This window comes from Lycium barbarum, chromosome 3 (genome assembly GCF_019175385.1).
Source record: "Lycium barbarum isolate Lr01 chromosome 3, ASM1917538v2, whole genome shotgun sequence".
NCBI lineage: Eukaryota > Viridiplantae > Streptophyta > Magnoliopsida > Solanales > Solanaceae > Lycium > Lycium barbarum.
In genome coordinates, this window is record NC_083339.1 from 129,921,494 (window position 1) to 129,937,306 (window position 15,813).

General features: G+C 34.8%; 1 protein-coding gene across 1 annotated transcript; it reads left to right on the forward strand.

Annotated features, from left to right (window-relative positions):
- Positions 1-2,865: 2,865 nt before the first annotated feature.
- LOC132632495 (protein PLASTID TRANSCRIPTIONALLY ACTIVE 10) lies at positions 2,866-13,227 on the forward strand. The gene is made up of 12 exons (XM_060348457.1): positions 2,866-3,696; positions 5,488-5,547; positions 5,659-5,688; positions 6,651-6,724; positions 7,038-7,119; positions 7,805-7,878; positions 8,254-8,320; positions 9,708-9,800; positions 10,378-10,554; positions 10,626-10,676; positions 11,492-11,643; positions 12,440-13,227. Exons 1-12 carry the CDS (start codon positions 2,962-2,964, stop codon positions 12,870-12,872), a joined length of 2,028 nt encoding a protein of 675 aa, XP_060204440.1. The 5' UTR covers positions 2,866-2,961; the 3' UTR covers positions 12,873-13,227.
- Positions 13,228-15,813: the final 2,586 nt, after the last annotated feature.

Below are 15,813 nucleotides of genomic sequence, written 5' to 3' on the forward strand. Positions count from 1 at the left end.
TATATGATATCAATTTTGGAGTTGATTCTCAAATGAGTTCTAGCATATTATACATTGAATTAACTTGCTTTACTAACCATGAGAGGTTAATTTGGTATCAACTAAAATGGGGTTTTGCTTTTCTGTTTTTGTTTATCGTCATTGATTGTGATTTGGATCCGACTACAGTTTTTTTGTAAGTATTTTTTTACCAGCTTGATTAAGTCCCGAAATGTATTTCAATATCTTTTTCTACCTCTTCACGTTCTTTACATTATTCTATGGATTATCGTATCTTTATTTTTCCTTTTCTCCTATAATTGTTTAGTATATGTTGATACTATTGTAATGCGTAGTTGTTTATATCGATGGGTTGGTTCTTTTCAAATTCATATCAGTTTACCCTTTAAATAGTTCATTTATTTTCATATCCTCCTTTGTTAGGTATATATTATACTGGATTGATTCGAGAACTGTCGAAAAGGACAAGAAAATAATTTTCGGGGACGCGGTTCATTAGTTTCTTTTTAATTTTGTTTCCTTGAAGTATTGCATATATATATTAGGCAGAAATAATGAAAGAAGGGAGGATCTTCAATGAGATTAAAACCCTATTGAGGCAGGTGAAATTGTAAGTTGCAATGTACAAAATCACTATTCCGCTCTTTCTGTCTTCCTCATCAATTGCAAAGTGCATAGGGCAAACTGCCAAAAAATCTATGGTCACCTTAATAAAAGGGTGTTTGAGATGGCTTATTTCAAGTGTTTTTTTGGCTTGAAGTTTTTTTCTAAATACTTTTTATGGTGTTATATTTTTCCATTTAGCTTCTTTTAGGGATTTATTCATTAATTTTAAGGTTCACATTCGAAATCTTTAATTTATTATGAAAGAACTATCTCATCGCATACTTCAATAATGATTTTTGCTTACAAAGTATGAATATATAACATTTGCAGTTAACTTAGAATCACCTTTGTTATTTTTTGTCTTATACCAAACTACCATTATATATTTGTAGTTCTTTCTTCTTTTGATAAGTATAGTATTTATAATTTTTATGTACGTTATTGGTTTTATATATTTCGAAACATTTATTGCGTGAAGAAAAAGAAAGAAATATACATATTCTCTTCATGCCCTTTTATTTTTTAAAATATATTTAACATTGTTGATTGTTGTAACTCTAGAGTTATTTGTGGACAATCATATAACTTATTGAGGAGTATATACTATTCTTGAAATTTTTAGTAAGCTTTAATTAGGAGAAACAAATAAATAATTATTTTCACTTTAATTTTTTATTTCAGATACACGTACAATAAGCTCATTAAATTTTATAGACATTCGAATATCCAATCATTTAGAGATTTTTAAAATGGTTGGAGAATTTGAGATGTGGATAATTTTCACTTTCTTATACTTTTATTCTTGCACCTTCTAAGAACATACACAATTTTAATGTTGATGCAAGTTTTTTTGTTTTATTTTTTTGTTTTACAAACTCTCTCCCCACCAAAATCATTTAGTAAAGAACAAAAAAGAGAAAATGTTAACATTGAAATTACGATAAAATTTGTAGATACTATCTTCATTTTTAGAGGCTCTATTCTTTTCAAAGAAGAATTAATTCAGGTTTATTGCAACATCAATTTTAGTATTCTTCCAAGTAAAAGTTTCATTAAAAAAAAATGCAAATAAAATACATATTTGTTACACATAACCTAAGTAAAACGAGTTTTTATATAACCGCGCGATGCGCGGATTTATTTACTAGTATATAATACATAAAGTTGGTGTAAGAGTCGTTAGGAATGATAGTTGGATGTGTGTAGTAGCTGCTTCATGTATAGAATTCAAAGAGAATGGAGTATTTTCTTGGATGTAATTGCACCATTATTTCATTGTGAGCAGTTACACTCTTCCTTTTGGAGGAAAAGAGTAAACATATATTTAATAAGATCAGAAATGAGAAATTACGGCCGAGAAAATTAATCACTTTCCGTTTCTTTTTGTGACGGAATAAAGAAAGAGAAGGAAGAGGGAAGGATCTCAAAAAATGAAATAAATGTCAATAATGAGAAAAGATATTATTAATTTTTTTTGGAGGATTTTAGGACAAAAATTGAGGAAAAAATCCAAAATTATTAGAAAAAAGATAAATAGTAATGCTGGCTAATGAGACATGCCACATCACCGTGTTCATTTCCAGCTTTATAGATATATATAAATTATCTTAGGAAATATTATATTGAATATCATGCACACTCACTCTCTAAGAGTAATATAAAAAACTTGAATTATCGATGAGGCTACACATTATGCACTCTCACTCTCTAAGAGTAATATAAAAAGCTTAAAGAGTCATTGACTACAAACGAGAATAAATGTGTAACACTAGCTAGCTATATATCCCTTTCTTTTTCTACCATTCCTTTCAAACTAAAAATGCTAAAATGATCTTAGATTTAATTATTCTCTACATTTCAACAGAACCATGCTATTCATAATTGAAGCATGTGGTTGTTAAGGCTCCGCTAATTTGTATTAACATTGTGTAAGATTCACAATATTCACTTTGAAATTCCAACTACGGAGAAAGTACTCCTATAGTTTTGAAGGAGATGAAATCTAAAGAATAGAAAATTAGAGCGGAGTACCAAAAACTAACTAACATAGTTGTGGTCGGACTATTGAGGTCCCTCCATCATTAATCAAAGATTTCGGGTTCGAACTTTAGGATTGAGAAAAATCCTGCTGGAAACGCTGTCTCTAACTAAGCCCTGCAATGCGGGATTCGAATTTAATTGAACTCCCGAAATAGAAAAAAAAAAAAAAAGGGAGTACCAAAAAATAAAAGCAAAGATATGTCCTCTCCTTTGACCCCAAATAAAGAAAAAGAAAAAGAAAAAAGAATAGAACAAACCAACTTTATCTTGTATCAAAACGAAGCAAATCTTAGGCTCCCGCTGTCCCTTGGAAAAATGCAAACTCTTCAAAGTTGTTCTTCTTTCTTCTTCACATTCCCGTCATCTCCTAAAACCCTCCTTAAACCCCATTCTCTTTCTTTCTTCAACTTGAAGGCTTCTACAACTCCTTCCTCTCTTACCCTTCACTGTTTCAGTTCAGATGAATATCCAGTAGGTGATGACGACGCATTTCTCGAAGCATTTGGTCCCAAAGAGAAACAATCCGAAGAAGAAGCCCGTTACCAAAACTGGGTCGAACGTGGTTGGGCCCCATGGGAAGAAATCCTCTCACCTGAAGCTGATTTCGCAAGAAAATCACTTAATGAAGGTGAAGAAGTAGCACTTCAATCACCTGAAGCAATTGAAGCTTTTAAAATGCTTAGTCCAAATTACAGGAAAAAAAAGATTCAAGAAATGGGTATAACTGAAGATGAGTATTATGCTAAGCAATTTGAGATTAAAGGGGAAATACCTGAGCCTTTGGAAACTATGTGGGCTGGACCATTGGTGGTTCGACACGTGCCGCCTAGGGATTGGCCACCGAGGGGGTGGGTGGTTGATAAGAAGGAATTGGAGTTTATTAGGGAAGCTCATAAGATGCAGTCAGTGAGAGTTGATTATGATAAAGTGGAGGAGATGGTGAAAATGGAAACTGATGATATGAGTTTGGAAAGGTATAAGATGTTTTTGAAGCAGTATAATGAGTGGGTAGCTGCTAACAAGGATAGATTGGAAGAAGAATCATATAAGGTACAGGATAATTTTGTATCAGTTTATGCACAGGTGGAGCTAGAATTTTTGAGTTTTGGATTCTAGAAAACACAGCTTATATTAGGTGAATTTTGAAATAGAAATACATGTTTGAGCCTAACTGATAGTCAAAGTTGTAGCTCCGCCCTTGAGTTTATGTGGTTTTAATGTGATGCAGGATGTAGCCAGATGAGGAGCTAGATCATTTGCTACGTGTCCATTAACTTTTGCTTAGACCCTGGATTTGTATTAGGAAATCCATTAAATATGTATAAGTATTTAGTTGTACTCCCTCTGTTTCAATTTGTTTGTCTTAGTTTGACTTATAAGGAGTTTAAGAAGGTAAAAAAGAATTTTGAATCTTGAAGTCTTAAACTAAAGATATGTATAATGTCAAGAAGGTAAAAAAGAATTTTGAATCTTGAAGTCTTAAACTAAAGATATGTATAATGTACTAAAAAGTCCTTTAATCTTGTGGCATGCCACGTGGGATGTTGAAATTGAAGAGTTGCCAAATTAAGAAATACACATTCTTTTTAAACAGATTAAAAAGGAAAGTAAGACAAACAAATTGAAACAGAGAGAGTATCATATAGCTTTTGCTTAGAACCTGTATTTGTATTTGGAACTCTAATAAATATGTATAAATATTTTGTTGCGAACAAAGTAAACTTCAAATTCTAGCACTGCCTCTGGTCATGTAGCTTTTGTGCTGTAAAGAGTTTGGGTAGTTTTAAGCTGTTGATAATATGTTGACTGAGAAATTAAAACATTTTTTGGACTTGCAAAGATGCTTGAACTACCAAGAATTTCCTTGTCATGAAAAAGGAGGCTAGTGCAACTAGAAAAGAGTGGGTGTAACAATTGATGAAAGTAAATAGCAACTAGGACTTGTGTACCGTTTACTGGTTTCATCAACTGAGCATATTATTTTGGTTTATGCACGTTTTTTCTGGTTGAACAACCCCTATCTTTTGCGTGATTGATGCTGAGGCCTGAAATTAGTCAAGGTACGCGCAAGCTGGCCTCGACACCATAGTTAATTTAAAAAAAGAAAAAAAAATTATTTGTAGTTATTAAGGTTTAGAGGAAAACCATCCTGAGAAATATCAGATTGCAGGAGTCGTCTTTTTGTCAGTGAAGCAACTAATAAGTCTAACTCTAGAAATAATGACCTTTATTCTTAAAGGTCAGGGGTTAAGGAGTCAGACAACTATCAATTTTTCTGTTTAAATTCAAATGTTAATTCTAATACCTGAAACAAAATCAAATCCAAACCCCACTGTCGTGGAACGCGCGGTGTCCCCCCCCCCCCCCCCCCCCTCTCTTTTGCGGGAGAAGGACATGTTTGGTAGTTCAAGCACCTACAAGAGTCCAAATAATTCAAATCTCATACATGGAAATTGAAAAAGTTTAAAAACTACCGAAATCATTGACACAGCCTGATAGAAAGTAGTGATTGCACAGGATATTGAAAGTGAGGCTATTAGCTAGCAACTTCACCTTGCCTTATCAAAGAAAAAAAAAGCTACTAGTATGCAACTTAAAGTGAATGATTTGCTGCAGTATTTAATTCATGCTGTGCTATCGCAAATATTGTATCTGTAAGAAGCCTGTATTAGTGTTTAACTTCTACTTGCTTTTCTCTTTTTAAAATTGAGTCAATTTTTCAATGTAAAGATTTCCCTTTGGTTTTTCCCCTTCTCTCTTGTCAGAAAAAATGATTCCAAAAGAATGTATTTTGGGTTCATCCATAATTGTACTTACCTGCAGTTTATGATGTCTGTGCAGTATGACCAGGACTATTATCCTGGAAGGAGAAAAAGAGGAAAGGATTACCAAGATGGAATGGTACAATAGATGTTACATTTGCAGTTGCTGTTGAATATTTTTTACTGTTGTTATGTTTATATGGGCTATTGATGTTTTTGTCATAACTTTCCCTCCTTCATCTGGTTGCAGTATGAACTCCCATTTTACTACCCAGGACAAGTAAGTTGCTTTCTTTTTCCCTTTCTGTGATGACAATAAGGTCAATTTACTTTTGATTCTTACAAACTCCGTTTTCATACATCTAGAATCTAGATGGATAAATATGAGAAACTGAGCAGTGATTGAAGAGATTATGAAGTGTTCTAGCCATACTTGACTTTATAGTCTGAGCAGGATGATTTGATTCTTGTTTATTCTTACTAAACCGATAATGTTTTTCAGTTATCTTAGTATGTAGTTCTATCTTCTTCTTCTTCTTTTTTTTTTTTTTTTTTTTTTTTGTCGTTTGGATCTTTTATGTTTTCTCCCCCTAGCATGAAAGTATATCTGAAAACTCTGCCATAAACTTAAGTATTTCCATCCCACAAAAAAACTTATCATGTCTACAAGTTTACTAGCTGTGTTTCAGTTGGTTTCTAATATTATATCTTTGAGTAGTTTCTCCTACAGTTTGGCGGTAGAAATAAACATGTCTGCACTATTGTTTGGGTTATTCACAAGATTGAAGAAAAATGATAGAGCATTATTTTCTTATTTTAGCTTAAGCCCCTTCTTTATTGTTGGTATCGCATGCTAATCCTTTTTGTAAAAGTTGCATCCGGTCTTTTGTTATCTATACATGAAGTTTTTTTTTTTTTTTTTGAGAAAGTAACAAACATGCACATGCACTTCTCTTTTAATTATTAGAGCAATTTGACAATTGACATGCATGTTCAATGTCTTTGTAATGTATTCTCTGTAAATTTATGTCTTACAGAAAATCCGTGAAACTGTTAAATTAACATAGAACTAAAACGTCATCTAGGATTAGCGTAATCCACTTCATGTTATTCGGACATAAAGCTACTTTAGCTAATAGGCCTCGCATACCTCAATTCAGTTGGAACTTATGTCAGTTTATTAAACATTGCGACACATGAGTTTTGAAGAAAGGCAAGCTTATAAGGAAGTGTTTTTTGCAGATTTGTGCGGGTAAAGTTACAGCCATACATCTTTATCAAGGAGCATTTGTTGACATTGGAGGTGTTCATGATGGGTAAGCATGTTCATGTTACCTGTACAACGAAATTCTGGACATGTTACCTAACATCCATATAAAAAGTAGGAAGGTTCCTCAACAGTTTCTTATTGTGTTTTGGAGTTTATTGAATTACTAAGCTTTGCTGTTGAATTTACTAGAATCAGAATTTTAAAATGGGTCCAAGGAATCTCACTATGCTCCTTTGCTTGTTCAATGATTTTAGTGAGGCAGCCAGAGCCCTAGCAAAATAGGACAGAATCAACCAGTACTTTAGATGGTGTAAACTTCTTATTCATGTGTTTGATGATTTCTTGTCAATGCATTTCAGATGGGTTCCAATAAAACGAAATGACTGGTTTTGGATCCGCCATCACATAAAAGTTGGTATGCATGTCACAGTTGAAATTCTGGTGAGTGATGCTTAATATTATCTGAATTTCGATTCATCAAAGAACAGCATCTGAATTTCTAGCCAGTATCATATCATTTGACTACCAAGTCGCTTCTGCCATGTAGTATATCTGCATTATACTGCTGAGGGTCATGCTCTGTTATGCACTCATCATCAGTGATCTTGTTAGTTTTTGGCTTCTCAATAAAATTGAAATTAAATGTACTATTTAAGTACCAAATTACAGATTTAGCTAATCTTCATATGTATTCAGAGATTTTAAGAATCTAGGTTGATATCATCCTTTATTTAGAAAAATTTGATTAGATTTAGGGTGTAGTAGCAGCCTTTTCTCTGGGATGGCATTCAACATACACAAATATGCATACATGTATACGATTTTAGGTTACAAGATATATAGCTGCTGTCATTGTTCCAATCATTTTTTTGGTGCATTTATGCTTATCTCTTTCCTTCTTTCTATTAACCACCTTCGTGGAATTGAGATAATTTTCTGGAATTCTGTGATAAAATTGAAAAGACAAAGGGAGGACATTTCTGTATACTTAATGTAAGAGTTTACTTATGTGTATCTTTTAGTTTCATCTCTCCTTTCTGGTTCACAGCTATTTCAAATAGTTAAGAGACAATCACAATTATGGTGGATTGATGCCTTACAGATTTTTTTTAAAATTCCTTTTCAGGCTAAACGTGATCCTTACAGGTTTCGGTTCCCTATTGAGTTGCGCTTTGTTGATCCTAACATAGATCACCTAATGTATGTAGCTTCAGTGTATTTCTGATCTTTCTGAGACAATCCTTTTTCAAATTTCTTCATATTATTCTTGCAGAGGCACATAATATGCTTTTTTGGGCCTCTCTCTCTCACACACACACGCACGCGCGCGCGCGCGCACACACACACATGCACATATATATGGGAAAATTATGGTCTATGTCTATTTTTGAAATGTTTACGCCAGCCTATACTTTATGTAGAAGCATACGATTTAGTGCAAAATTTGTGTATAAACACCTTTTATACACTACTTATTATACACTTTATACAAGGTTGATCTATATAGACAATTGTTTGAAAGTCCCATATCAGTCATTAATTATTTGTCTCCGCATGTGTTTCCTATCATTGCAGCTTTAATAGATTCGATTCTGCGCCTATATTTCACCGTGAAGAGGATACAAATCTTGATGAATTGCGTGTAAGTACCATTTTATTATGGCCAACTGTTATATTTCCTTTATAGTTCAGTATCTCTATTAAAATTAGGAATTCTTATTTGAGTTCTAACTTTTTATCAACAATACATCAAATCTTGAATTCCAAAGCTAGGTTTTTTTGTAACCCAGTTTAACATTAGAAATAGATGTATTAAGTAATTTAACATTGACACGTTTTATTGATGAAACTTGATTATATATATCATATTACTGATCTCAAATGAACTTTGAATGTATTATAAGCCAACGTATTTAAGTCCATGCAACTTAGTGAAGAACAGATATAATTGAAGCGAAAAATTTGATAGAGGTAGAGGATTATTGCGATGGAGACACTTCGATAGGAAAGTAAGCAAACTAGCTTTGCTTACATTCTTGAAATGGTAGCTTCCGGTACCTTCCTGCCTACTGAAATTTATGTGATTGATAGTGACAACTCTTAAAAAGTTAAAATCCTATTTAGTCTGATTACTTGTGTAAGTGAAACAATGTGATCCTGTTGTCTTTGTATTAGGATATGTTATTTCCCGGGTATCTTTTTAGTTCAGAAATTTAGATTACTTTATGGATAGAGTGTGAGATCTAGAACTTCTAGCTTTAGAGAACCCCTAATTTAAGTGACTTATTGGTTATTGGAACAATACCGGCTCAAATACAGAAAAATATCATGCATATGATTCATATATTCGACCCCAACTAGTTTGAGATTGAGCCGTGGTAGTAGCAGTAGTTGTTGGTTTTTTTGTGAAAATGCAGTTTATGTTTCTGTATCTGCTCAATATATCGATAAATTTTAATAAACTCTTTAAACTAATGTTTTAGAGAAGAAATAATACGTACTATTAATTACATATAAAGATGTGAAAAATGAAGGCAAGTTTGACATTTTAGGTTCTTATCTATATGTAGCAGGAGACAGATGCTAAATTCTTGTGTAGCATTCAAATAATACATCAAAATATTTACAGTTCTGAAAGCCTGAAAATTCATCTGACTTGTGGAAAGTGTTCACTGATATGAATATCACTCTTTAGTATTAGTCTTCAGAGCTCAAACCCATCAGTGCTCCCATCTTAAAGAAAGTAAAAAGGTTCTCTTGTAAGTGAAAAGTAATATGCAATGTTTGTTTCAAGGTTGAGCACGAAATGCTTTTTTTTTGGGAATAACTGCCCGTTTTTGGTGTAAACAAAAGATGCTCTAAGTTTTCTGTTAGAGCTAAAACTTATCAACACTAACAGCATCCTTAAGCATACGATCTCTTGAATCTTCATCATCTACAGGGATTTGAACTTTTTAGTCGTCCTATTATATTATACATGCATTGGTTCATATTCCATAGGATGTTGTCTGACTCATTTCCCTTCATAGCGTGACTGTGGAAGACAACCTATTCCTAGAAAAGATCCTGGAGTCAAAGTTGAAGAAGAGCCACTACTATCAAATCACCCTTATGTGGACAAGGTATTCCTCTTTGCTTTAAGCATTTATACAGGTTTACATGCTGGAGCTTATTTCTGCATGGCTCTTCAAACTAGTAAAGTTTAAGTAACCATTGTTATATACCTGTATACCTATCATAGCCAAATAATTTTGCTCAAGCTTCTTTTGCACTTTAACTTAGTTGTTCGATTAAATCTGCCCTTGCAAGTTGATATGTGTTGCATGAATGTGTTTAAAAATGGGACCAAGCTAATATTAATGTCAGCCCATGTCTTGACTGATTCATGTTTTCATTTTTGTTTAACTGCTTTCGTGAAACTTTATTTATTTATCTTTTATAACCGGGGTGTCCGGAACTCCAGGCCAGCTTGCGCGCACCTTGACTAATTCCATGGGGTACCTGCTACCTCCCACCAGCAGACGTACCGGGTTCTGTCCACCAAGGCTTGGACAGATGGAAGAAATCACCTAGTGTTTTTGTCTCCGCTGGGATTTGGCTGTCCTGAAACTTTATTTCTTACCTATATGAGTAGTTAGGGTACCTTTTTAGCCATCTCAGCTAACAAATCACGATTAACATTTCTGTTTTATTCTGCAGTTATGGCAGATCCATAATGCTGAACAAATGATTCTGGATGACATGGAGGCAAATCCTGATAAATATGAAGGAAAAAAATTGACAGAGTTAGCCGATGATGAAGATTTTGATGAAGAAAATAGCATTGAGTACTCCAAAGCTTATTATAAGAAAGCTCTGCTTACCAAGATGATTACAGTGAGCAGCTTATCAAGTCTTTGTTTGCTGTTTTTTCATGCATGTATCTGACAAGATTTTAATTTTGGCAGAAAGTCAGCGTAAAAGAGCTTGACTTGGAAGCTGCACTTGCTGAGCGTAAGGTTTGAGATAATATTGATTACTTTATTGTGACTATAGCCATATATCATTATTTTCATGTTTAGCGATAAAATCGATTTTGCGATTGAAATCAGGTGCTTACAAATCTAGCCTTTGACAATAAAATAGAGATTAAAGAGAAGCTACATATGATACATGCTACAATTTGGAACCTTATCCGAACACGTTAAAGAAATTTTGAAGAATCTTAATCTAATTTTTATCTCTGACTTTGGGAAGAGAACTTTGGGACAGTTGGAAAATTCATTATGGGTATATACATGTTCTTATGGAAAGTCAACATCTTCGATCTACAAGGTGGGAAGACTGAGTTGTCTAATTCAATAACAATAAATAATCAGCTTTTACTTTTAGTAATGTAAAGTTCAACAATGATTTTTTGTGGAATAAATATTTACAAAAAATAACAATCATTATGATACTTTGGCTAAGAATACAGAATTAACTAGTTCTGCTAAAAGTATCAATTTGAAAAGAGCCTGCATTTACCGAACTTATAAAGAAAATTTTCCTTCACAGAGTTGATGTGGAGCAACAGATATACATGAGAAGTGCAAACTCATTTATATTTCTCCCTTGATGCACCTACCCTTTTGTCTTACTACACCTCTTATTTAAGATAACCACACCAAGACCTATATCAAGTTCATTCGTGGCAATATCATTGGAAAAATTCTGCTTATTGTTTACTTTAGCAATGTAAAAGGTTTTTTGTATCAAAAAGATCTCTTCTCAAGGGTATCTAATTGAGAAAATAACCTCTTTGTGCTGTTTTCTCCTTGCTGCTGTGATGCAGCACCATAATAAACTGAGAATGGAAGCAAAAGAACGAGGAGAGGTGTACAAAATTCCCAAGCTGAGACGAAATATTGAGATGGATGAATACGATTTTATCCATTGGCGTCGGTCCCTTGAGGAAAGAGAGGCTCTGTTAAGAGATATAAGCTGGTATTCACACTGGCCTTTCTCCCTTATCCTAACAGTGCCCGAAAAACCTTTCCTTTACAACCGCCACTTGAGAAAATGGAGAATAGTTTGTTTGATATACAATTGATATTCATTTATAGTACTAATTTCTCAACTGAAAGACTTGTTTACCTTTTTTTTTTTTTTTTTTTTTTTTTTCTCTTTGAAAACCTGAATTCCCTTAGTATATATAACTTGAGGGATTTTGTCTGTATCCCATTAATTTACAGGGCTTAGTGACATCACTAAATGTGAAGCATTTGGCTTTGGATATAAAGACTTTAGTGATAATTGATGCTTTTAGTATCTCAAGAATTCTTCTGATTTAGTTATGAATTCCCAATCCTCCAGAAGTCAGCTACTTTATAGTTTTGCTTTGCTCTAGTTTATCTAAGAAGACTTTAAAGCATTTAATGTTAATTTGTGGTTCTACTTTTATAAACTGAAGTTCTCCTTGAATGAAGAATATGTGACTACCTTACTACTGCCATTGGTGTCAGTATTCAATACCTTCATATGTCTTACAGCTCTTTTGCTGTTTCTCCTGCTTTTACTAGTCAAGTCATTTACATCCAAGTGGCTCAGATAAATTTCATGTTAAGCATTATTAGATTATCTGAACTCAGACCAACATGTTGCCTTTCTCCTTTCATCTGCTTAAAAACAATGCGTGTGATTTTGTGTTATTTTCATTTGAAGAGACGACTATTCCATCTAAGTTTGTGTCTCTGGATTCTGAACATTTTTCTGATTTTGTACTTGCTTGATGCTCTTGCAGTCGCCGAGCCCTTGGGCTCCCACTGGAAGAGCCTGGTAGGTATGTGGATCCAAGTGCTTTCGGAAAGGATCAGTATGATCCTGAAAGTCCCTTGTATAGATATGACTACTGGGGCGAGCCAAAGAACTCAGAGAAGAGCAAGCAGGAGCGAATGACAGATGCTCACAATAAATCTATTGTTGGCAAAGGTACTGTTTGGTATGAGATGTCATATGATGATGCCATCAAGGAGCGGATGCAGATGGAGGCCCAAGGATTTGTGCGGGAGTTGTATGATGAAGATTCTGACAGCGATACAGATGATGAAGACGATGATGAGGAAGACTTTGATTACAGCATCCTAGGCAACCCAAGCGCAAATATAGCCAACCAGCCTTATGTCAATGGGACTGAATCTTCTCGGCTATCGGATGAAGGAATGTTTGAAGATTAGGTGACAAATAAGAGACTGATTAGCAGTTCTGTATTGGTAGTTTGTACAGGTAGGTGCATTATCAAAACGGATGCAATTTTCGTAGTTTTTTTTTTTTTTTTCATTTTGGTATGTGCTAAAGGGGGTTTGATTTTGTTGCACCTGGAGAAATGTATTTGTTCTGTGCCTTGGTAGAAAAGAAACAATTTTGCAATCAATTATGCCCTGTTGGCTTTGGTGTCTTCATATTTAGGTGGAGTTTCATAATATTATGTACCTTATCAGAAAAAAGTTGTTGGTCCACTTTCTTGATGGATTATTATCCTGCAAGATAGCATGTTGCTGGTTACCATGAAAAGATACCTTTACAAGTGTTGATTATGTGTTGATTACCCTATGTCTCTCCCGTAGTACTTGTGGGGAAAACGGATGGTAGTTGGTGATTATGTGTTGATTATAGGGAGTTAAATCAGTTGACAGTCAAGGATAAATTCCCTATTCCTATAATTGAAGACTTGTTGGATGAATTGTATGGAGTTGTTTTCTTCTCTACGATTGATCTTAGAGCAGGTTATCATCAACTTAGAATGGATGAGAAGGATACACATAAGACAGTTTTCAAGACTCATGAGGGACATTATGAATTCCTTGTCATGCCCTTTGGTCTCATCAATGCACCCTCTTCCTTCCAAAGCCTCATAAATGTTGTTTTTAAGCCACTACTTAGGAAATCAGTGTTGGTTTTCTTTGATGACATCTTAATCTACAGTAGGAATGTAACAAATCACCTTGTGCATGTTCAAGCTATGTTTGATCTCATGCTTCAGTATCAGCTATATGCTAAGATGTCCAAGTGTGCTTTTGGTGTGTCTAGAGTGGAGTATTTGGGGCATTTTATTAGTGCAGAAGGTGTATCAATTGATCCTAAGAAAATAGTTATTGTACGGGATTGGCCTGTTCCTGTCAACATTAAGCAATTAAGAGGTTTCTTAGGCCTTGCTGGGTATTACAAAAGGTTTATCAAAGGGTTTGGTGCTATTTGCAAGCCTCTACATGACCTGCTTAAGAAGGAAGCATTTGTTTAGTCAGATGAGGCCATGCAGCTTTTACTCAGTTGAAGCAAGCCTTAATTTCTGCTCTTGTTTTGGCCATGCCTGATTATTCTTAACCATTTATTGTTGAGACTGATGCTAGTGGCAAAGGAATTGGTGTTGTCCTGATGCAGAAGGGGCATACCATTGCTTACATTAGTAAGTCATTGGCTCCAAAAAAACCAGGCAATGTGTGTGTGTGACAGAGAACTATTAGCTCTTTCTTTGCTGTCACTAAGTGGTCCCATTATTTGTTAGGCAAGCAATTCATTGTTAGAACTGACCAAAAGGCCTTGAAGTATTTGTTAGAGCAGCATATACATACTGATTTTTAGGTGGCTGGTATCACCAAACTAATGGCTTAAAAAAGGGTAGATAATAAAGCAGCTGATGCTCTGTCAAGGAAACCTAATGCTGAGCTTCTAGCAATCTCCTTATTGAGTCCTAATGACACCCTTTATGAGCAAATCAAAGCCACATGGTCTTCTGATCCTACAGTAAGCAGTTGTTACAAAGGTTCAAAGTCAGCCCTTCAAGTATTATACTTGGTACAACAACCAATTGAGGTGGAAAGGTAGATTGGTGGTTGGTTTAGATGAACAACTAAGGCAATCTATTATTGCTTTGTGGCACAATTCTATGCAAGGTGTTCACTCAGGCATGGATGCCACTATCAAGAGGCTACAATCACTATTTTTCTGGCCTTCTCTTGTGAAAATACCTGGGATTTCATCAGTAGGTGTGATGTTTGCCAAAGACACAAGACTGATGTAGCTGCTTATCGTGGTTTATTGCAGCCACTGCCAATCCCTGAGGGTGTGTGGACTGACATTTGTTTGGATTTTATTGATGGTCTTCCTAAATCACATGGCAGGGAAGTTATCTTGGTTGTTGTGGACAGACTAAGCAAGTATGGTCATTTCTTGGCCTCATCACATCCCTATACTGCTCATTCTGTAGCTCAGTGTTTCCTTGACAACATTTTTAAACTACATACCATGCCTACTACCATTACGAGTGACAGAGACTCAAGTCTTTTTCAGCAATTTTTGGTAGGAGTTATTCACTATGCAAGGAGTACAACAGCAAAGGTCCACAGCATATCACCCTCAGACTGATGGACAGACTGAGGTGTTGAATAGAACACTTGAAAATTATCTCAGGTGTTTCTGTTCTGATCAGCCTAAAGAATGGTGTTCTTACTTACCACTAGCTGAATGGTGGTACAACACTATCTATCATACTGCTATCAAGTATACCCCTTATGAGGTGTTGTATGGTCAACAACTACCTATTCATCTCCCTTACTTGGTTGGAGAAGCTACTACTGAGATGGTTGATAGATCTTTATATGCTAGGGAGGTTGTTATTCACTTACTTAAGTTTCATATTTCAAGAGCACAACAAAGAATGAGAGATACTGCCAATAAACACAGATCTGATAGATGCTTTGAGGTTGGTGACGGGGTTTATTTGAAACTTCAGCCCTATAGACGGATTTCTGTGGCTGAAAGACCTTTCAACATGCTTGCAGCTAAATACTATGGTCCATACCCTATTGATGCTAAGGTTGGGTCTGTGGATTACAAACTACTACTACCTGCTGATGTGATGATTCATCCTACTTTCCATGTTTCCCAATTGAAGAAGTGCAGAGAAGTCCCTACTGTTATAAACCATCCTCCAGTATTTCATCTTTCTAGTCCTTATTGTCCTATTCCTGAGGCTATATTGGAAAGGAGGCTAGTTAAGAAGAGTAATAGGGCTGTCAGTCAAGTTTTGGTGAGGTGGACTGGTATTGATCCTACTCAAGCCACTTGGGAGTATTGGACAGAATTGCATCATAGGTTTCCTTCCTTTGATCCTTGAGG

Coding starts and splice junctions, on each gene's coding strand:
- LOC132632495 (XM_060348457.1), top strand. CDS start 2,962: ATGCAAACTCTTCAAAGTTGTTCTTCTTTCTTCTTCACATTCCCGTCA. Junction 7,120..7,804: donor ATGTCACAGTTGAAATTCTG/GTGAGTGATGCT, acceptor ATTCCTTTTCAG/GCTAAACGTGATCCTTACAG. Junction 7,879..8,253: donor CCTAACATAGATCACCTAAT/GTATGTAGCTTC, acceptor CTATCATTGCAG/CTTTAATAGATTCGATTCTG.